Genomic DNA, 22,007 nt, shown 5'->3' on the forward strand with positions numbered 1-22,007 from the left:
CCCGCTTTTTTCCAGGTGGTCTTTTATAGTTGGATCTTTGTGTTTTGTAATTATGTTGAATTTCCACATATTCAGTTAGGGTGTCCTACTGAGGGAATATTCCCTTACCTAAAAGTTTGTATAGCAAACCCTGATGTCCAGCAATAAAGATCCTCATAAAAACATAAAAAGAGAGACTTCTCTGGCAGTCCAGTGGTTAAGACTCTGCGCTTCCAGTGCAGGGGGCATGGGTTCGATCCCTGGTTGGGGAACTAAGATCCCGCATGCCACGGGGCACGGCCAAAACAAACAACCAAAAAACATAAAAAGAAAAAAACCTTAATTGAGGAAATTTTAAAATTATTTTCCACTTATGATCCACTAGCTCTTTTACCCTTCATAATGTTGCGTTGCATCTGGGCCATCATTTTCACCGTCAGATTGCATGATACCAATGGAAAAGCCAAGTTAATTAACCCATGAGATGAACTAAGAGAGCGGCTGTGTTGAACTTAGTCCCTAGTGGCCTGTTTACGGTTATTTTTTCCCCTGATGTTTTCCCATTCTAAAGAAGAGCTTGATCTGGGATAGAGGGTCTGGTAGTCTGCATTCTCTGATTGCTTGGATTTGATAGACACAATAGGACATTGAGAAGCTCAGTCGTATTAGTCCCTTTTTTAAAGTCACAGCGATAGGGTGCCAGCTGTTGCTCTAGGCCCTCCAGCAACATTGGCTTCTCTTGATTCTTTAGCTGTTCCTGCCCAGATGCCAGTTCCCAAGAGGCCTCTCCCACCGGCTCAGCTCAAACAGCCTTCCCTGGTCACCGTCATATCAATGCCTTCCCTCCTAGCCCTAGATCTGGGGATCTGCTACTAGATCTTGGGATCTAGCAGCAGATGAGACAAAGTTCCTGCTCTGATGGTGCTTGTGGGTTACATCGAGGCCAGGGAGGCATATAATAAAGAAAGAAACCCACAAGATCATATCAGATGGATAAGAGCTAGGAGGAAAGATGTTGATGTGACAGTGACCAGGGAAGGCTCCCTGAGCTGAGCTGGTGGGAGAGGCCTCTCCAGGAGCTGGGGTTTGAGTTGAGACTGAAAGATGGGGAGATAGCCTCTGAAGATCTCAGGGAAGAGAATTGTGGTGAACATGAACAGCTAAAGAATCAAGAGAAGCCAGTGTTGCTGGACCGTGGAGACTGGGAATGGGAGGATGGAGCCTGGCAGGCGGGTGCGTAATGGGGGCCTTCTAGGTCACAGCAAGGAGTTCGGATTTCATTCCAGGGGTCTCGGGAAGCCACTGAAGGGTTTCAGTTAGAGAAGTAGTGGAATCTGGCTTACATTTTACATAATCATCTCATCTCTTGGGTGGAAAGTGGATTATCAAGGGTTAAGAGTGAAACCTGGGTGACCACTGAATAGGCGGTTATAGTTCAAATGTGAGATACAGTGGCTCTGTCTCTGAGGAGACGCAGAGAGTGGACTGATTTAGCGGGAAGAGAGAATAGGACTTGCTGTTAGATTTGGTGGGAGAATGGGAGAAGGGGAAGAACTGTAAATAACTTCTAGGTTTGGGGTGCTGTTTGCCAAGACGTGGGCTATTTAAAGGTGAACAGGAAAATCAAGTGAGTTCTGTTCTGGGTATGTTAATTTTGATATACTTTGTGGACTCAATTGCAAATAAAGTTCTTTTCTAAAGTTCTGCAAAATGGATGAATGGAAGATTAGCAGAAACCCTCTGATTGGATAATTTTCTGAGAAGTTCATATTCCATGAGTACCATATAAGATACAGGTGCACGGAGGAGACTAATGTAAATATGTATATGCGTGTACGTATGTATTTGAGTGTGTGTATAAAATTCTAAGTTCAAACCATCCCTACTCTTGACAGTTGGTGGTAAGATTGCCACCCAGTGTAAATGCACTTTGACTACAATTTGGGGACTTTTGTGTTTCTGAGAAATGGGCCAAAGACCTTCTGATTTCTACTTATGAGAAAGAACCAACTTTTCAGTTGATAGCGTACTTTAATCAAACAAGCAGGAATAAGCAAAGACCAAGGCAGCCCGTGTCCTGGGATGACGCTGTCCTAGAGGCAGGTCGGCACCAGCGTGGCCAGTTCAGTGGATAGAAGGATGCTAACTGGACTTGCAGCCTGGGTTGGGCTCAGAACGTTTCTAGTTTGAGCAGCTTCTCTACCCCTTGTCTGGAACTTGAACGCAAATGATCAGGGCTTGTTGCGGTGAGACAGAATGATTCAAATGGCAGAGCGATTAGACACAAAGATCAGAAGAGGAGAGAGAGGCAGGAGGGGAGGCGTGGAGGTGGCAGGACTGGGCTGTCAGGGAAGGTAGCTGGACGGGGAGTCCCCTGCTTGCTGGACATTCTGCTAATGAGCTGAGGATGGTAGGTTTGCATGCAGGGCTTATCTGCTACTTGAGGCAAAGCTGCTTCCAGCCATTCCCCGCTCTGTGCCGGAAATGCCCGCACGCCACTAGGCTGGAGGACATCACCAAGACTGGCCTTCAGACAGCTTCAGGGGGACAGTGGGAGAGCTCTGTTGTAGGACTTTACGTACAAATCACTACCTTCCTTTTGTCCAGGTGGGGATAACTTCCCAGCTACTGGGTCCCTTCCTGAACCACCTAAGAGCACGTGTGACTCCTCTGTGCACGGTGTAAAGAGGTGACCAGTGAGGCATGGGCTTCCAGCATTGTGTAGGCAACAAATCTGTTGGAAAACTTCTTTTAAAGATGGAGAATCTGACCTCCTTCTCTCTTCTTGTTTCTTTTCCCGCCTTCTCTTGTTTTCTCTGAAGATTTTATGGCCAAAGTGAAGATGGAGATGAATTTAGTAATTCAATCCGCCAGTTATTTCTTGCTTTCAATGTGCTGATGGACAGGCCTCTGGAGGAAGCTGTCAAGATCAAGGTCAGCTTGAGTAACTTTTTTTTTTTTTTTTTTTTTTTTGCGGTACGCGGGCCTCTCACTGTTGTGGCCTCTCCCGTTGCGGAGCACAGGCTCCGGACGCGCAGGCTCAGCGGCCATGGCTCACGGGCCCAGCCGCTCCGCGGCATGTGGGATCTTCCCGGACCGGGGCACGAATCCGTGTCCCCTGCATCGGCAGGCGGACTCCCAACCACTGCGCCACCAGGGAAGCCCCCTTGAGTAACTCTTAATGCTGTCGGTGAGGATGTTCTGGGGCAACATAGAACTGGCCATGGTGGGAGATAAAAGAAAATTAATCCTAGTTAGTTCGTGGAAAACTTGTTAATTTTAGAATGACTTATAGAAAGTAAAGGGAAATCCCTTTATTTTAACTTTTATGTACACTTGTATTTTCAAATGTTGGTTTGCCAAAGACAAGCTAGCTATTTATTTATTTTATTTTTATTGAAGTAGATTTGATTTACAATACTGTGTTAGTTTCTGGTGTACAGCAGTGATTCAAATATATATATGTGTGTGTGTGTATATATATATATATATTAAATTCTTTTCATTATAAGTTATTACAAGATGTCGAATATAGTTCCCTGTGCTATACAGTAAATCCTTGTTGTTTATCTATTTTATATACCGTGGTGTATATCTGTTAATCTCATACTCCTAATTTATCCCTCCCTTCTCTTCCCCTTTGGTAACCATAAGGTTGTTTTCTATGTCTGTGAGTCTGTTTCTGTTTTATAAATATATTTATTTGTATTATTTTTTAGATTCCACATATAAGTGATATCATATGATATTTGTCTTTCTCTTCCTGACTTTGCTTAGTATGATAATCTCTGGGTCTATCCACGTTGCTGCAAATGGCATTATTTCATTCTTTTTTTCTGCTCTGGAGTGTTCTATTGTGTATATGTACCACATCTTCTCTATCCATTCACCCGTCAATGGACATTTAGGTCGCTTCCATGTCCTGGCTATTGTAAATAGTGCTGCAATGAACATTGGGGTGTCTGTATCTTCTAAATGAGAGTTTCCATCTTTTCTGGATATATGCCCAGGATTAGGATTGCTGGATCATATGGTAACTCTATTTTTAGTTTTTTTAAGGGACCTCCATACTGTTTTCCATAAAAATTGGCTCCACCAATTTACATTCCCACCAACAGTGTAAGAGGGTTCGCTGTTCTCCACGTCCCCTCCAGCATTTATTATTTGTAAACTCTTCGATCACGGCCATTCTGACCGGTGTGAGGTCATACCTCATTGTAGTTTTGATTTGCTTTTCTCTAATAATTAGCGATGTTGAGCATCTTTTCATGTGCCTGTTTTAAAGACCTAAATATAATCTATGACACCGTAAAACTCCTAGAAGAGAACATAGGCCAAACATTCTCTGACATAAATCGTAGCAATATTTTCGTAGATCAGTCTCCCAAGGCAAAAGAAATAAAAGCAAAAATAAACAAATGGGACCTAATCAAACTTAAAAGCTTTTTCACAGCAAAGGAAACCATAAAGAAAACGAAAAGGTAACTGACAGACTAGGAGAAAATATTTGCAAACAGTGCGACCAACAAGGGGTTACTTTCCAAAATAGACAGCGCATACAACTCAATATCAGAACACCCCAATCAAAAAATGGGCAGAAGACCTAAATGGTCGTCTCACCAAAGATGACAAGCTGCCCTTTTAGATGTCCCTTGAATGGCATTTCTGGACCCTGTGAGTTCAGCCAGTTGATCCTGATGATGATTCAAGCAACAGGCTTTACTCTTAGGGCTCCCCTTCTTCCCAGAAGCCCGTCGTCCCCATCATCTTCATCATTATCCGTTTTTTGAGGTAAAATATGTAATCCCTAAAGACTCAAGTTCGAGCTTTCTTTTTTGCTCTCTATGGCAACTTTGTGAGGGAGATGTCCAGATTTTTAACTACTTCCTTGGGCAGAAAACTGAATTCTAAATGGACAGTGGCTCTTGGGTGGTGAGGGCAGAAAGCTGTGCCTCTGGACTTTTCAGGAAAAAGATCCTGGGAGATCGTGTAGAGCAACATCAGCTTTCTTCTTCATTGCGAGAGTGTCTGTGTCCAGTTCCCTGTCCAGGATCCCAGCATCAGTCGTTTCTTCCTGGGATCAAGCAGGAAATTCTGTATTTGTCCTGCTTGGCAACTGAATATGCCTTCGGTGTTTTTCTTGCAGGGGGCAGCCTTGAAGTACCTTCCTAGCATCATTAATGACGTCAAACTTGTGTTCGATCCAGTTGAGCTCAGGTAAATAGCCAAAAACATTTGTTTCTTAACAGAGAAGCAGCTCCCCTGCTGGCTTGAGCTCAGGCGGCTACACATGCTGTGATTCTTCTAACACGTATTGACCGGACACCTTTTTGTGCTCATTTCTGTGGAAACCATAAGAGAAGACACAAAGCCAGTCCCTCGGCTAGGTTTGCACTTTCTCCAGGGAAACGAGACACACAGACATAAAATTAACTACAGAAAAAAGTACATAATAATACGCTTCCAGCCCTATATCTAAGTACCCCCGAAATGCCGAGTCAGATGGTGATGGACACTGGGGTGGAGGTAGCCCGAAAAGACTTTTGCAGAAGTTGAGGGTGAAGGTAGGTCTGCAAAGCAGTGACGGACCTGACTAATTTGCCAGTTTAGGCTGACTTAGCTCCCAGGCTGAGCCCTGGAGTGGGCACGGAATAGAGCCTCTCCTTTGCTTCCTAGAGACAGACTCTCAGGTCATTGTGGAGAGAATTCCAGGTAAACCTGTCCACACGTAAATAATTTCCCAGTAGAGGGGAAGAGCGTGATGCTCCCTTGAACTCGGCAGAATGAAAACAGTGACTACTGGGGTTTCTCTTGCAGCGTACTCTTCTGCAAGTTCATTCAGAGCATCCCTGACAACCAGTTAGTGCGCCAGAAACTGAACTGCATGACCAAGATAGTAGAGAGCAATCTTTTCCGGCAGTCGGGTGAGTCTCCACCAAAAACTGCTGCTTACAGAAATCCCGGTCTTGTGTCTTCTTCAGCCAACACTGCCTTTTTTTTTTTTTTTTTTATGTCAATAATGTCCTTGCCAATCGTTTGCTGGTACTTGAGGACCTCCTGGGAAAGCAGTTTTAAGGAGAAGGTGAAGTCAGTTCAGCGTTCCCATAGTTCCTGAAAGAGCAAAATCATGTGTTCTTTCATCTTGAATTTGAACTCGTGTTTCATTAATTAGCAAACTTTGTCCTCAAAATAGGAACCCCATAAAGTAACAGGCAAGCAGTAAAGACGGTCCTTTTAAACAAATGCATCTCCTTTGACTTAGAGTATAACGCCAGTAACCAGGGGCTGGGGCAGGCAGTGATGCCATGGGGGAGTGATGTTATGGGGCAGTGATGCCATGATGCTGTAGGGCAGTGATGGACCGCATGCCACTTATACTGGCTCGGCGGAGCTGGTTATGCACACCTCTTCTCGACTCCGTGCCCAGTCATGTCATCTTAGTGGCTGAAGAGTGACCATGGCAGAAGGACTTACACCATGGAAACTGGCAATCACTGTAAATCAGAGAGGTTTTTGGGGGAGCTGTAGGAGAGCCAGACTAGCGTCATACCGCTGGGAGCGGAGAGGAGAACACTCTTCCACTGATAAAAGACTCTTCATTTTGTAACTAGAGTCAGGCACATAGCCACCAGGTGGAAATCACTGTGTTCCTGTCCCAAAGTTGACATAGGAAAGAGGTCCAATACCTGGTTCTTTCCCAGTAAACCCAAGACTCGCTAGGGTGGGGCAGCTGTGGGAGCTTCTTTTGAAACCACCACCAGGTCAGGGAGTCCCAGAGGGTGACTCATGCTGTGTGTATCGGCTGGAGGGTCTGAGGACTGGCAGGACACCTCAGAAATAGGAAAAGTTGAGTGAGTTGTTGGTGGGAGAACCCTTCTAGCCTTGCCCCTGGCTCGTTATGTAACTTTGGACGAATGAGGGACCTTCTCTAAGTCTCAGCTTCTGTTTCTATGGAAGGAGGGACTTGAACTAGATCATACCAGCACGTCTTTTGGCTCTGACCTCTTCTGAGCCTCAGAGTTTGTGCTTAGACATTTCAGCTGTTCCAAGGACCCAGTCGGGGGAGTGCAGAAAGCTAGTGAGTGCTCTCAAGTGGAAAACTTAATACTAGTCAACGTCTTGCTACGCTGTGATTCCCTCTGCCTCTAAGGATGCATAAACCGTAAATGAGACAACAAAGGTGCATTGTTTGAGCAGAAGAGCAAGGATGCCCTGGAGGATTCCAACAGAGGAAGTATTATCACCATTCACAGTCGTTTCTGTTAGTGCCCAGAATGTCTGGACTCATCAGAATGATATTTTATCATTGTGAAAGATCTCAGAAGGAAGACGTAGTAAGAAGATAATACCTTACTTTATGAAGTCCACGTGCCTGCAAAAGCATGAACAGAATGTCTGTGAAACACTGAGACGTGCTGGTGGAGCTCAGTATTCATAGGAATTTTTGAGTACATTTTGTCCATTAGGTGGAATGTTTCAAAAAAATTAAAAGCGTATACCTTGCTTAGTTTACTAGTTTCATATGACTTAGCTTGCAAGTATCAAGTTGGCTTTTTTTTTTTGGCTGTGCTGTGCAGCTTACGGGATCTTACTTCCCTGACCAGGGATCAAACCCATGCCCCCTGCAGTGGAAGCACGGAGTCCTAACCACTGGACCGCCAGGGAATTCCCAAGTTGGCCTTTTTTTAGAAAAAAAAAAAGTTAAAGAAATTGTTAAATACTTTAAACATTTGGCTACGTGGACCCACAATAGGTGGGATTTTCTTTGTTTTTAAGGTCAAGGTACTGGGCTAAAGTTCCGTGCCTAAAACCACATGCTCCTCGGTGGCCTGGAGGAGTCCCTGCAGGGCTGAGTGCAGAGCTGGGAGCTGGGGGGACAGGCAGAGAGGGAGTTGCAGGAAGGAGCCAGGCAGTTCGGGGGGGCACTCCTACAGCTGGTGAGTGGTCTGCATTTTCCCCCTCAGAGTGCAGAGACGTGTTGTTGCCTCTGCTGATAGACCAGCTCAGCGGCCAATTAGACGACAACTCCAGCAAGCCTGACCATGAGGCCAGCTCGCAGCTTCTGAGCTACCTCCTGGAAGTTCTGGACAGGAAGGATGTGGTGAGTCAAAGAGTCACTGATGCAGAGCAGAGCGTACACTGGTCCCATGGCCTGGGATAGGAACCACTGCATGGCTCTCCTAGTCCCAGGCAGTTGAGAACCTGGGCGCTGGGGCAGGCTGCACCCATTTTAGAGGTGTTTAGAGAGGCTTCTCCCGGCTAGACTCTGTCATGCAAATCTAGGTCCAGGGAGATCCACCTACTGCTGGGGCTGCTACTGGTTGATCTTCCTGATTGGCCCAGTTTGCCTATCACTGAGATCCTGCTGAGGACTTTTCAGATCCAGAGCCCTGTTTAGACTTGTTAGGTAGAAAGCTCTACCCTGTTATACCTCTGATACCTGACACCACTATTGTAGATCTACCGGAGCTTCTGAGAAGTTCTCATTTTATGTTCTCTCTGAAACTGATCCTTCCTTCTGGAGCCTAGTAGAAATGATGTGTTGTTTTTTTTTTTAATCTCACCTCATCTCCTCCCCCTCAAAAAACCTGGGGCCACACTGCCTGGATTTTCCATGTTCTAGAGATAGACCTGTCAATAGCCTCCACTCAAGAGGCTGGAGAACTTTGCAGAATGTTTTCAGTCGAAGACAAACCATAGTCGCTACCCCCCATGATGGCTACACGGCACCCAGGTTCCTACAGAGAGGCGGGTGTTATGAATCACTTTCATTTAAAGAAATAGGAAGCAAGCAGAGAAATAATAAAAAGCAAGGAAGGAAAGAAGGGAGGGTGGGAGAGAGGGGACGCTAACGATACTTGGTGTTTTAATAAAATTACATAATTAGCAGTGATCTAGTTGTTGGAAGCGTTAAGCAGGAGATTCGAATATCTGTCAAGAAGCAATAATGGGTAAAGGCTTTGAAAAGGCAACTTGAATATTGATAAGTTGGAGCTGAAGGAGTATAGCATCAAACCACAAGAAAGGAAAGAAGGAGAAAGAAAGACTGAACATTCATGAGGCACTGTTGGGTGCATCAGCCCCGCTAATTCCTGTACGGGATCTTTTCTTTCTTTTCTCGCAGCTATGAACATTGAAGCGCCACAAAGTTAAATAATTGCTCACTGTCACACATGACAGAGTCAGAATTGTAAATCCCCGTCTTAGTCTGCTCGAGCTGCCGAAACAAAATACTGCAGCCTGGGTGGATTAAACAACAGAAATTTATTTCTCATAGTTCTTGGGGCTTGCAAGTTCAAGGTCACGGTGCCTGCATGGTTGGGTCCTGGTGAGGCCCTCTTCCTGTCCTGCAGATGGCCACCTTCTCGTTGTGTCCTCACACGGCCTTTCCTTGGTAGGGCAAGCTCTCAGGTGTCTCTTCTTATAAGGATACTAACCTGTCAGTCCCAGGCCCTGTCTTCACGACCTGATTATCTATCTCCAAAAGCCCCATCTCCAAATACCATCACATTAGGGGTTAGAGCTTCAACACGGGAATTTTGAATGTGAGTGATCAGTCCATAACAATCTCCTCGACTTGAATTTCTTGTGTTTTTACATCCTAGAGAGGAGGTAGCAAGAACTTCATGTTTTCGCCTTTTTCTTCCCACTTATGCGCCAAATCGTCCTGGGTAGCCTGATCTACGCAGCCTCAGGACCGAGTACCTCGTGCTAGCGGGAGTCTCCAGAAACTGTTGAGTTGCTGGCTACAGGGAGCTCTCAGCGAGCCCAGATGACCTGGGTCATTAGAGAAGCTTTCTTCCCCTGCATCCCCTGCATCTCCACGTTCATCTTTTAAATGTCAGAACCAATTATGTTCAGCAGATTCCTTAATAACATTATGTATCGTTCTGTGACAATGTTTCCCCCTTTTGGACAAGAGATTGCTTTGTACTGAAGAGGCAGAATGAGAGTTAAAGAGAACTCTCAGCAGTCCAGGGTTTCTTTAAGAAAAGTGAAGCTGAGTCAGAAGAAGTGGTGTCCATCCCTTTGTTTCCCCCTCAGGGTCCCACGGCGCTGCACGTACAGCTGATAATGGAACGGCTGCTGCGAAGGATCAACCGGACCGTGATTGGGATGAGCCGACAGTCTCCCCACATCGTGAGTGTCGCCCAGGGGACCACACAGCCACCGCAGCTTCTTTTTTTTTTTTTTTGCGGTACGCGGGCCTCTCACTGTTGGGGCCCCTCCCGTTGCGGAGCACAGGCTCTGGACGCGCAGGCTCAGCGGCCATGGCTCATGGGGCCCAGCCGCTCCGTGGCATGTGGGATCTTCCCGGACTGGAGCGTGAACCCGCGTCCCCTGCATCGGCAGGCGGACTCTCAACCACTGCGCCACCAGGGAAGCCCCACTGCAGCTTCTTAGTGTCCCATCCCACCTGCCCATTGTGGGGCTTTGGGGAGCAGTGTCTTGAGACCAAATTCACGTAGGCCTCTCCCATCCCAGTTTCCAGTCTGCGCTGCGGGCTGGGTGGCATAGCTCCCTCGGGAAATGAATGGGGTCTAGAACTTTACAGCCCCCCTGGCTGAGTGACTCTTCGTTATAGCTGTGAGTAAATCTGATGCTGATTTTCTCTTGAGGGAAAATGATCTACCAGGGAGGTAGGGGAGGCAAATGGGGGAAAATTTTAAAGGATCTCGCCAGTACAAATCATAAGGAGCCTTGCTCATAGGGAAGGTGAAACCAAAGCCTCTTATAATATATTAAAGCAGAGACCCACTGAGATAGGCAGGCACCCTAGGTGGACTAAGAACTTGGGACCCATTCGACCTAATGCTCTTTCAATATTTGCTTAATATTTTATTTCAGGAAAATGTGAGCCTTGGTGAGCAGAAAATTAGGGCTTTGGCTGCCTGCATTTAGCACTTCCTCTATTGTCTCAAGCAGTTTAGTTGTAATGCTCAATGTATGCATGCTCTGTGTGGGTCTGCCTTTGTTAGAATGATAACAGTAATAGTATCAGTGTGTCCAGCCAGCGTGATGATAATGGTAGTAGTCACTGTTAGCTTATTTTTCTGTGTGTGCTAGAAACTATCTTAAGCACTTCATTGAAAGGTCACGCCAAGCTCCATTGTGCAAATGAGGAAACGTGCAAAAACCCGAGCAAGGTTACACAACCACCAGGTGATTGAGGTGGGCTTTGGCCCTGGGCAACCAGCCTGGAGGCGGCGCCTTGCATGCTGTCAGCCGTGCCCACCCCCAGCAGCTCACCGAGTTATGTTCCCAACTATGCACTCTAGTCACCGTGAGAGGAATTCTGATGACGTCAGTTTTCCCCTTCGTATCATATTCCCCGTGATATTCAGTGTGCTTAAAAATCGGTGCCCTGTGGTACCATCCAGCCCTTGTGGTTCAAGGAAAAACCATTTAAAGAACTTGGGATTAGCATGCTGTTAGAAATGTCAGTGTTGCCCTGGCCTCTTATTCTCCGCCTGTTATGTCTATGAAACGTCAGATAAAACGTGTGATCGAGACCAGAGGTAACTGTTGAAAGGCTGAGTTGTATCATCATGAAAATGAAGCATCTTTTACTAAAGGTGCATTTTTGCGATGCTAAAATCTCTGATTAGATTTTTAATCAGAGGACATAGAAAAAGAACTATCCCAAATTGCTGTGGTAAATAAAAACCATTTATTCAACAAATATGTATTAAGAAACTCCTGTAAGCCAGGCGCTGTTCTAGATGCTGGGGATATATCAGGAAACAAAACAGACAAAAATCACTACCTCAGAGAAGCTTACATTCTAGCAAGAACAATTACAAAAAAATAAATGGCAGAGTACTAGAAGGCTATAAGTGCTATGGAGAAAAAAACGAGTGGGATAAGGGGAGTTAGGGTAGAAGAGTTACAATTTATGTAAGCTGATTAAGAATGGCTTTCCTGGGTCTTCCCTGGAAGTCCAGTGGGTTAGGACTCCACACTTTCACTGCCAGGGACCCAGGTTCGATCCCTGGTCAGGGAGCTAGAATCCCACCAGCCGTGTGGTGCAGCCAGAATAAAAAACAGGCTTTCCTGAAAGGGTAGAATTTGGACAAATGCTTGGCAAAGGCCTGGAGAAACAAATAGCGTTAGGTGCTGATGGTAATGCAAACTATATGCTGATTTGGCAATATATATCAAAGCCTTAATACAATAAATTTGCATCACTTTATAATTAGAAAAATAAACTTTTCTAAACAGAAGAGACCTAAGACAGACATTCATTCAGAGAGAGGTGTACATGGATAGTATTTCACTGTTTTTGTGTTTAGGAAGTTATTCTCTCCATCCCAGGAACAGCTGTATTTTTATCTCCTCTGTGCCAAGTTCACTTAAATTTGTGTTGTTTTCGTAACTATATGAATACAAGAAGAGACTACCATAGATACTTGCCCTCTGGCTGGAAAATTAAGTCTGTGGCTCAAATATGGTTGGACTAGGGGAAAGCAAGTTGAATATGTAATTCCTAGCCTCAAAAATGGAGATGATGGTAATCATCTAATTATCCGATCCCTTTCTTCAAACCAGGTCCACAGTTACACAGCATAACATGCTAGGAATCCCTGGCCAAAGGGTTCTAGAGCTGGTGGAATGACATTGAAGTGGTCCAGCAGGGAGCTCTCCTAGCCTCTCTTCTGCTCTTCCATTCAGTTTTACGACCTCTCTTCGACCTCTCTTTTTCCTCTTTGCATTCCTCCAAGCTCAAATTTATTTAAATGATGTAAATACTTTGGATGTTTCTCCCTGGACATCTCTGTTACACCTGGGTCTCAACAAGCAACTCAGAGTCTGCAAGTTGTTACAGCTTAACTAGTCATCTAGCTGAGATCTTACAATCAATATCCCCTGACCTACAGGATTTCAGAGGTCATGGCTATTCATAGGATGAGTGAGGCCCTCCACACTGCTTCACTCAAACCTGGAAGGACCTTCTTTTTAGCAGAAACTGCAAAGCCCATGCCTTTGGACCTTTAGAATGCAGTATGTTTCCAGCGTGCTGGGGTCCCTGCATAGTTAATTGGGTGGGAAAAACCAAAGTACTTCCACCCAGATCTTGGCTTTGTCGGTTGACGGTCTAAGGAGCTGGGATTTGTGTTTTCGGTCTCCTTCCAGGGGAGTTTCATTGCTTGCATGATTGCCATCCTGCGGCAGATGGACGAGAGCCACTACAGCCACTACATCAGCACTTTCAAGACCAGACAAGACATTATTGTAAGTTGTCTTCATTGGATCCTGGTAACTTAAGACTTCTCATATTTTGGCAGAACTGAGCGTCCTGAGTCTGGGGTTCCCTTCGCACACACCTCTGAAGGCTGTGTCGCTTTCCACAGGGGTTACAAGAGGGAGAGTTTTTCTCTGCCCACAGGATTTGAAGAAGAGTCCAGTACATATACCAGGAGGTCCTCACGCAGCCACCTACGTCTCTTGGATTTAGAGAGAGCCCATATTTAGAAACATTTGGGTGACCTCTTTTGCTCTCAGAAGAGGACAGTGTCTCATTTTCAGGGACAGTAGTCACCCATGCCCTGGCAAGGATTTTAGGAGGCAAAGATGTTCATGGTCTTTTAAGATGTGGTTGATGTCATCCTTTTCAGTATTCCCTGGAGAGGGAAACAAAAAGAGGTAATACCTGCCCCCAGGTAACAGTTGTAAGTTATCGTCAGTTGAAAATATTCCATTCTCTTCTGTTTTAAACAAGAAAATTGTTCTCATAGTTACCATTAAGCATACAGCCGAAGGTGGCCCAGGAGGCTAAGTTAGATCTCTGGCTGCTTCCCCAGGATCCTTCCCTTCAGGGAATTGTTAGTGGCTGTTAAACATCCCTGAAGGTGAGAATTCCCTGGCCGTCCAGTGGTTAGGACTTGGTGCTTTCACTGCCGTAGCCTGGGTTTAATCCCTTGTCGGGGACCTAAGATACAACGAGCTGCATGGCCAAAAAAAAAAAAAAAAAAAAATCCCTGAAGATATTGTCTTATCTTGTGAAGTAGTGGGCTGGACAGGGAGATTAACAGGCAGGGTCTCATTGCACTCATCTTTGCTCCGGGTAACTTCGCATCATTCGTGCATATTCCAATTTTCTTTATGCTCCAGATTTTCCACTTTCTGCCTTTATTATACTGATAGCATGTAGCCAGTACACCCAAAGATATCCAGCTCTTTCTTTGCCAGTCACTCTCCTTTCTGTGAGGTCTACATGAAGGAAAAACACACAAGGAATTGTACTGTTTATTACTATTAGTTGTAATCGATCCAGTGATGAACCCTCAGAGCACTGTCCTGGACCACAATAAAGGACTTAATGGGGCTTAGTCTGGAGTCCTATGTGGACCTCCACATAGGCCATGCTCTGGCTGGCAGCGTGGTACAGGAATCTGTAGCGATCCGTAGCTGTGCTTGCAGAGATCTGGGCGAGAGAATTAGGAAGAGGGGAGAGGTGGGGAGAGGTGGAAGCCGAGGGTAGCAGTGTTTCTCCTCCGTAGTGGGTTTAAGAACACAGGCTTTAGAACACCTGGATCTGGGTTTGAATTCTGACTATTCTGCTTCCCCCTATGAAATTTTGGGCAAGCTGTCTAACCTCGCTAGACCTCAATTCCTCCTCGGTTGGATGGTACCTACCTGGGGGCAGGAGGTAGTTAATGTGAGTATTGATGAGTGGACATGTGGAAAATGCCTCACTTTGTGCCTGGAGTGTGTTACTAGCTATGAGAACCAACTACTTATAATAATGGTAATGATATTACATTATCATTACATATATAATAGTATTATTATTATGTAAGATAAAATTAATATAAAAATAGTTTAGTGACTTTTTTTTCAGATTCCCTTCTGAAAGCAGGAAGAATAAAGAAAGTTATACTAAATTCGAACTCTTGACAATTTGGCTCCTTTAAGCAAAAAGAAGAAAAAAAACAAACAAACCAGATTTAACTCCTTTTCTCCAGCACTGTGGTGAGCTCTTCCCCTGCATCATCTTTTTTTTTTTTTTTTTTCTTTTTGCGGTACGCGGGCCTCTCACTGCTGTGGCCTCTCCCGTTGCGGAGCACAGGCTCCGGACGCGCAGGCTCAGTGGCCATGGCTCACGGGCCTAGCCGCTCCACGGCATGTGGGATCTTCCCGGACCGGGGCATGAACCCGCGTCCCCTGCATCGGCAGGCGGACTCTCAACCACTGCGCCACCAGGGAAGCCCTGCATCATCTAATTAAAAGAGGATTATTGTCCCCAAGGGAATAGTACTCATCAGTGGCAGAACTGCAGGGTATGGCTAAGCCCTTTGACCTCCAGTGGACTGTTCTTTCTCTCGCTCCTGCTGCTTCTGAAGAAATCACTTGAAAGACTTTGGGAAGTGGTAGATAAAGTGAGGCCTGGGGCTATCTGTGAACTGCCTTTATATTATGTCATCAATGTTTACAGTTCACTGAGAGCACTAGAGTTGAATATGGAGTTGGCATCAGAATAGATAACCGGCATCTACATCCTTGTTTCACAAACCATCAACTCCTGTTGACTTGAGGAGTTAATAGGATAGTTAATAAGTAATGGATGCACTTAAAATTCATGATGAAAAACTGGAAAACTTGTGAACTATGTCTATGATTTCAGAGTGGAGGGTAAAGAAGTTTGACTCTCCATTGAACCAGAAGGAAGTAACACAGACTTGAGAGCTGGAATTGCTCCCATTCCTATGCTGTTTGGCGTCCGAAGTGTACTGGTTAGCCAACAGGACCGGGGTCTCAGAGGAATATTGTTAGAAACAGAACCCAGGCCCCCTGCCTCCCAAGCCCCGTTTTCTTTCTGTGTATGATGTCATTCATGAGCTAGAACTGCACGGTTTAGTGCCAGAGAAATTGGACTGGATTTTCATTTCAGGAATCTGAGCGGAAAATGTCTAAATTTAACTAACTAATAAATTAAAAAGCTTCCCAAACTTTTTAGCTTTGATTTTTTAGCCCGATTGTTCTGAGTTCCTTTTTCCTCTTAGCCCTCTTTCGAGTAGAATAGCTGTTTTTTTTCAGTACTGGGCCTTTGTTATTAGGTTTTACAGACATGATGGTCCACTGCTATAATCTCTTTTTAAGGACCATTTAGGACCCTCCCCCCAGGCTACGCATGGTAACGTTCCTGGAAGAGGAAGAATCGTGACTCTGCTTCTTATTTATAGCATTTTTGTTCTGTTCTAATAATAATAAGGGAGAATTGGACTCAGAGTTATTAGAAGTATCAGTTTTCTCAGACTCAGAGAACAAACTGGTGGTCGCTAGAGGGAAGGAGGGTAGAGAGATGGATGAACGAGGTGAAGGGGATTAAGAGATCCTAACTTCCAGCTGTAAAGTAAATAAGTCCCAGGATGTAATGTACACATAGGGAATCCAGTCAGCAATGTTGTAACAACTTTGTATGAGGACAGATGGTAACTGGGTTTATTGTGGTGATCATTTCCTAATGTATAAAACCATCGAATCACTATGTTGTACATCTGAAACTAACATAATATTATGTTAATATTAATTAACTAATATAATATGTTAGTATGTTAATTGTAACTCAATTTTTAAAAGACACCAAAAAGTTAAAAAAAAAACACAAGTATCAGTTTTCTCACAGTTGTTGGTGAATTCATTTGAAGTACAGTAGATCCATTCAGACAACATTGGCGGCCAAGGACTGAAGATATTATGGCTCTGAACTTGGGATCCAGAATCCCAAGGTCTCTTCCTAGCTCTCCAGCTTCTTGGTTTCTATGGCCTTAAGCCAGTCGTTTCATTTTTCAACAGTCTCAGTTTTATCATTTATAAAATACAGACCATTTTTTAATCCTTCTCTTCCTTATCAGATTACATGATGTAAACATCAAATCATAGGATACCTGTAAGAATGCTCTGTTGAATACACACTGCTATGTTTAAAATAGATGACCAACAAGAAACTGCTGTACAGCACGGGGAACTCTGCTCAATATTCCGTAATAACCTAAATGGGAAAAGAATTTGAAAGAGAATAGATGCATGTATATGTATAACTGAATCACTTTGCTGTACACCTGAAACTAACACAACATTGTACATCAACTATACTCCAATATAAAAGAAAGTCAAAAAAAATACTCTGTTATCCCTATAAACCTTACTCAAAAGATAGACTGTTATGGGACCTGGGCCATCGTATTCCTTCCTTTACATCAGTGTGCTGGAGGAAAGGCTTATGAAGTATAACCCAGTTTTCCCCCAACCATTCCTCCTTTGTTTTCTGCAGGACTTCCTTATGGAAACTTTTATCATGTTTAAGGATCTAATTGGAAAGAACGTCTACGCCAAAGACTGGATGGTCATGAATATGACACAGAACAGGTGAGACCGACCATCGCAGGGCTGGAGGCATTTGAAAACTTGGGTCTGGAAACTAGGTTTTGACCCTTGTGAAGCATGTTAAATCTCTTTGCTTCAAGTCCACCATCTGTAAAGTAAGGTTCCTCCTGCTTTCGTGGTCCTGGTTTACATGCTTCTGTTCTTGATTCCAGGCAGGCTACTGTGGTCACTCCGACTTGGGCTCTCTACTCTCTTCTTTCTGCTATAACCTCCTCATTGCTTTCATGTTGATTGTCGGCATCAGCTCTGCAAGGTATCTTTCAGTGTCTCCATATGGACTTCATCATCCTGACATTCAAGGCCTCTGCATCCCGGCCCACCCTGCTTTTCTAGCCTTGTCTTCCACTGTTTGCCTCTATATACAACTTGCCCTCCAATCAAACTGGCCTCTTCCCTCCTAACCCTGACCCTGACCCTGACCCTGACCCTGACCCTGACCCTGACCCTGACCCTGTTCTGTGCCTCCGCTCACGCTGCTGCTTCCACCTGCAGTGTCTGCCCCATTGTCTCTGGCCATCAACATGCCTCCCATTCCTTCAGGTCCTTCTCAAATGCCATCTCCAAAGGAAGCCGTTCTGATCTGGATGTCATCTTCTCTTCTTTTGATTTCCCCATACCTCTTTGACACCCCCTCCTAGAATTTTCCATATTCTTTGTTGGGTCATGGTTCGATTTACAGGTTGCAAATGATCTCCACCAAGTTGTAGATTTCTTAAGACCAGGAACCATTCTTTCAAGGCAGAACCTAAGCCAGTGCTTTGCAGTTGCTGATCCTCAACAAAGACTTGTTGAATGAAAGTGAAATGGACTGAATACAGATACTAAAAGAGATTCAGGATTTTTTTTTTTTTTTTTTTTGCGGTATGCGGGCCTCTCACTGTTGCGGCCTCTCCCGTTGCGGAGCACAGGCTCCGGACGTGCAGGCTCAGCGGCCATGGCTCACAGGCCCAGCCGCTCCGCGGCATGTGGGATCTTCCCGGACCGGGGCACGAACCCGTGTCCCCTGCATCGGCAGGCGGACTCTAAACCACTGTGCCACCAGGGAAGCCCCGAGATTCAGGATTTTTAAAGAGCTAAATAAAGTAAATCATTATGATAAGCATTTTTGTTAACTCTCGGTGGTCCTGATACCTGATTAGAAAAACCCTTCCCAACTATGTACAGATTAGAGAAACAATTGCATCTGAAGTCCTAGACTTTAAAACGTAAGCATCACGATGGAGCAAAAGGAGCCTTGGTCTGAGGCTCAGGAGCCCTGGCTTGTCCTCTGAGCTGTACCCTGAACTGGCTAAATTGTGATGCAGCCGTGAACTGTGCTAGTAGTCAGTTCAAGAAACTGATCTTCAGTGACCTTCTCTGTAGAATGTGCTGTAGTTGGTCTCTAAGGACCTTGATAGATCTAAAGGTCTTAGATTGCCAAGTCCAGGTTTGATTTGCTTTGGCTTTTAACATAGATGGAAAATGTTTCAAAGAGCATGAAGTTGCCTTCTTTATCCAGTGTGTTTTTCCTCCCCTAGGGTTTTCCTCCGTGCCATAAATCAGTTTGCTGAGGTTCTCACGAGGTTCTTCATGGATCAGGCAAGCTTTGAACTTCAGGTAAGCATGCGACTCACCTAGGAGTTCCTTGAATTCTCAGCCAAAGCAAGAGAACCGTTTCCTTTTGGAAAACATCGCCTCAGATTTTTTATCATAACACAAATACACACAAACACACCTGCTTGCAGGTAGGCACGCAGGTATTCCTCTACCTACAAACGGTTTAGTGTCCAAAGAGCAGTTTGTATAAGCACCTGTTTGAAAGTCCAAAGTGATAGCAAAACTGGTGATCACTTGCTCCATCTTTATTCATGCATTCATCCAACAAATATTAGAGAGTTATATGTACAGGGCACTATTCTAGGCCCTGGTGAAGGCAGACAAGGTCCTGCTTCCGTTACAGGGTACATTTTGTTGGTGATGTGCTTTTGCTGTGATATGGCCTGCGTTTGTATCTATGGAACTTTGGAAGTAGAGAGTCATAAGCAGAGGAGATTATATATACATATTGCATATACATATACATGTTTATGTGTGTATATACATATGTTTTTATATGTGTGTGTGTATATATATCAAAATGGTTATATACGTGTGTGTATTTATACACACACACACACACACATAAGTACCTATGCCAAAATGGAATCAAGCTGTACAGTTCTTTGGTAACCTGTTAATCTACTTTATTTACTTTTTCTGTGATCTTTTCGATGATAATAAATATTCTCACAGTATTTTTAATGGCTGAAATACAGTGCATTGTATGGCTGGACCATGGTTTACTTAACCGAATTCTTCTTATGAGCATCTAGATTGTTTCCATTTTCTGTTATTATGTTCAATAGCAGTGTGAGGGCCTTCCTTGTTTTAAATATTTTTTTAAATACCCATAAATATGTTACCAGGATAAAGTCCTAAAGTATTTACTAGTCAGGAATTTGGCACATTGTCAGGGCTTTTGATAAGTATTGCCCAACTACTTACTATAAATAGGTACACTTCTTGGCAACAATTTTCCTTTATCCCAGGAGTAAAGACAAATATAATAGTTTGGGTTATTTTTAAAAGCTTGATATTAATAAAGCATTGAATAATTGAAACACAGGAGAGAAAAGGAAGTCCTGTGGATTTTATTTTGGATTTTTTTCCCGTTAATTTCTGGCGAGTGCATTTGTACCATGTGGCACTGTCTTATTATGACCCATATTAATGTGATTTTCTGTTTCTTTTCACCCACATCATTAATTTTGAACAGCTCTGGAACAATTACTTCCATTTGGCAGTCGCTTTTCTCACCCATGAGTCCCTTCAGCTTGAAACCTTCTCACAAGCCAAGCGCAACAAAATTGTAAAAAAGTAAGTGTCCTCTTAAACTTGCTTATGATTGGGAAGGTGATTCTTCCATTTCTATTTGGAGCAGGAGTTTTGGTATCCCAGAAATTACTGTTCAGTGGCTACCTGTGTTGTTAGTGAGATAGGTCTTAAAATAATCATTTAATAGACCTCAGATTTCCCCAGATTCACATCTCTTCTCAGGGGCCCATTCATTTTCAAATCAACCATCACATTCTATGATAGAATCTCTACATAAAGAGACACTGAAGCCAGCCAGTCCTCCCATCACCAGGAACAGCTGCCATCTGCTGGCAGCTTGTCCAAATGGCAGGCATAGTGCCTCTCTGTCTCATGCTTCACAGAGCAGACTCCTTTGGCACCATTGGTCTACCTCCCAGTTTCAGTCACTTCAGCAGAGGAGCCAAGAGTAACACATCACCTAAAAACACCCTCCAGATTCCTGGCTCAGAATTCAAAATGGACCTTTGTGCAAGAGTGATGAGAGATTTAGGGAAGACTTTCATTGCTTTCAGCTCAAGTCTGTTTCGAAGTTCATTGAGTGCCTGGGAACTCAAAGGCTGTGTAATTAAATAGAACTTGAGAAATTTATCATTTAAAAGCTGTGAATTTTAGTTCTGTTCCCCTGCTGGCATGTCTGGGACTCTAGGCAAATTATTTAGCATCCCTCTAGCTCCTCCCTAAAATACTAAGATTGATGGCTCAGTGATAGAGATTTAGTGATTGCACTTTCAAAGATAAAAGTAAAACCTGTTTTGTAGGTTTCCTTGTGGGGTGGGTATCAAGAGATATTTGATTTTTAAGATGGACACCTTAATCTTATTCTTTAGAATACTGTAGATGACATAACTTCATTCAAGGATGTATTTGATTTTGGTTAAATGACCATAAGTGAAATGAGTTGACACGCAAGTCTGATAAATAAAGTGGCTAGTTAGGATTAATGACTCTGGTTTTGGTCAAAGGAAAGTATGACTGTAAGTACAATCCATGTAAAAATATATATGCCTATGGGCAAAGATAAACCTTAGGAAATAAAAACATTGATATTAAGCTTATAGGAATGTGAATGAATTTCTTTTCAAGACTTCTCTGATTTTTAGTAAAAGCATCAACAGTAATATTAATAAGCAATAAGAATAGTTATCATTTATTATCTATTATGTGCTGGACATGGACCACATATGCTTATATAATAATAATAAAATTAGCTTAGGTACCTTTGTTAAATAGGAATAGTAAGAAAAATTTTTCAATATGATTTTTATACTGGCTTCTGAAGACACTTCCAAAGCAAGAATTTGAAAAAAGGATGTTTGGTGCAGTAGTATCATAAGTAGAAAACATAGAACCGTGCTGGCAGGGTAGGTCCTAAGTCCATATTCTAACTCCTTGGGAACATTTACAGCATCTACTTTTGACCCACCCTATTTCTATTTTCTAAGCCTCCAGCCTCTGATATGGTATATGGTGTGGGGCAACCCTAGGCATATGTATTCTTTAAGAGATTTTCAGGTGACTCTGCTTCACCTCCGCCCAAGAACCACTGTCTAGATCAATGCTTCTCTACTCTTTTTGCCTCCATTGTCAACTCCTGTAAGGAACCTTTTTAGAAAATGTTTTTCTAATCACACCCCCCATGAAATATTAATACCACAGATACACCATATATCAGTTTATGTACTAAATGTATATCTGTACTTTATACATAAAAGCAGGAAGCTTTTTTTTGCCCCCACGGACCAATT

General features: G+C 43.8%; 1 protein-coding gene across 1 annotated transcript in view; it reads left to right on the plus strand.

Moving 5' to 3' along the window:
• Window positions 1-22,007, plus strand: part of DOCK5 (dedicator of cytokinesis 5) — a 124,409-nt gene that overhangs the window by 52,267 nt on the left and 50,135 nt on the right. Inside the window, exons 19-27 of the mRNA XM_030879050.3 lie at window positions 2,802-2,913; window positions 5,126-5,196; window positions 5,797-5,903; window positions 7,944-8,080; window positions 10,024-10,119; window positions 13,114-13,212; window positions 17,255-17,349; window positions 18,885-18,963; window positions 20,162-20,262. Coding sequence (XP_030734910.2) covers window positions 2,802-2,913; window positions 5,126-5,196; window positions 5,797-5,903; window positions 7,944-8,080; window positions 10,024-10,119; window positions 13,114-13,212; window positions 17,255-17,349; window positions 18,885-18,963; window positions 20,162-20,262 — 897 coding nt within the window. The remainder of the gene's footprint in view (window positions 1-2,801; window positions 2,914-5,125; window positions 5,197-5,796; window positions 5,904-7,943; window positions 8,081-10,023; window positions 10,120-13,113; window positions 13,213-17,254; window positions 17,350-18,884; window positions 18,964-20,161; window positions 20,263-22,007) is intronic.

This window comes from Globicephala melas, chromosome 6 (genome assembly GCF_963455315.2).
Source record: "Globicephala melas chromosome 6, mGloMel1.2, whole genome shotgun sequence".
Taxonomy (NCBI): Eukaryota; Metazoa; Chordata; class Mammalia; order Artiodactyla; family Delphinidae; genus Globicephala; species Globicephala melas.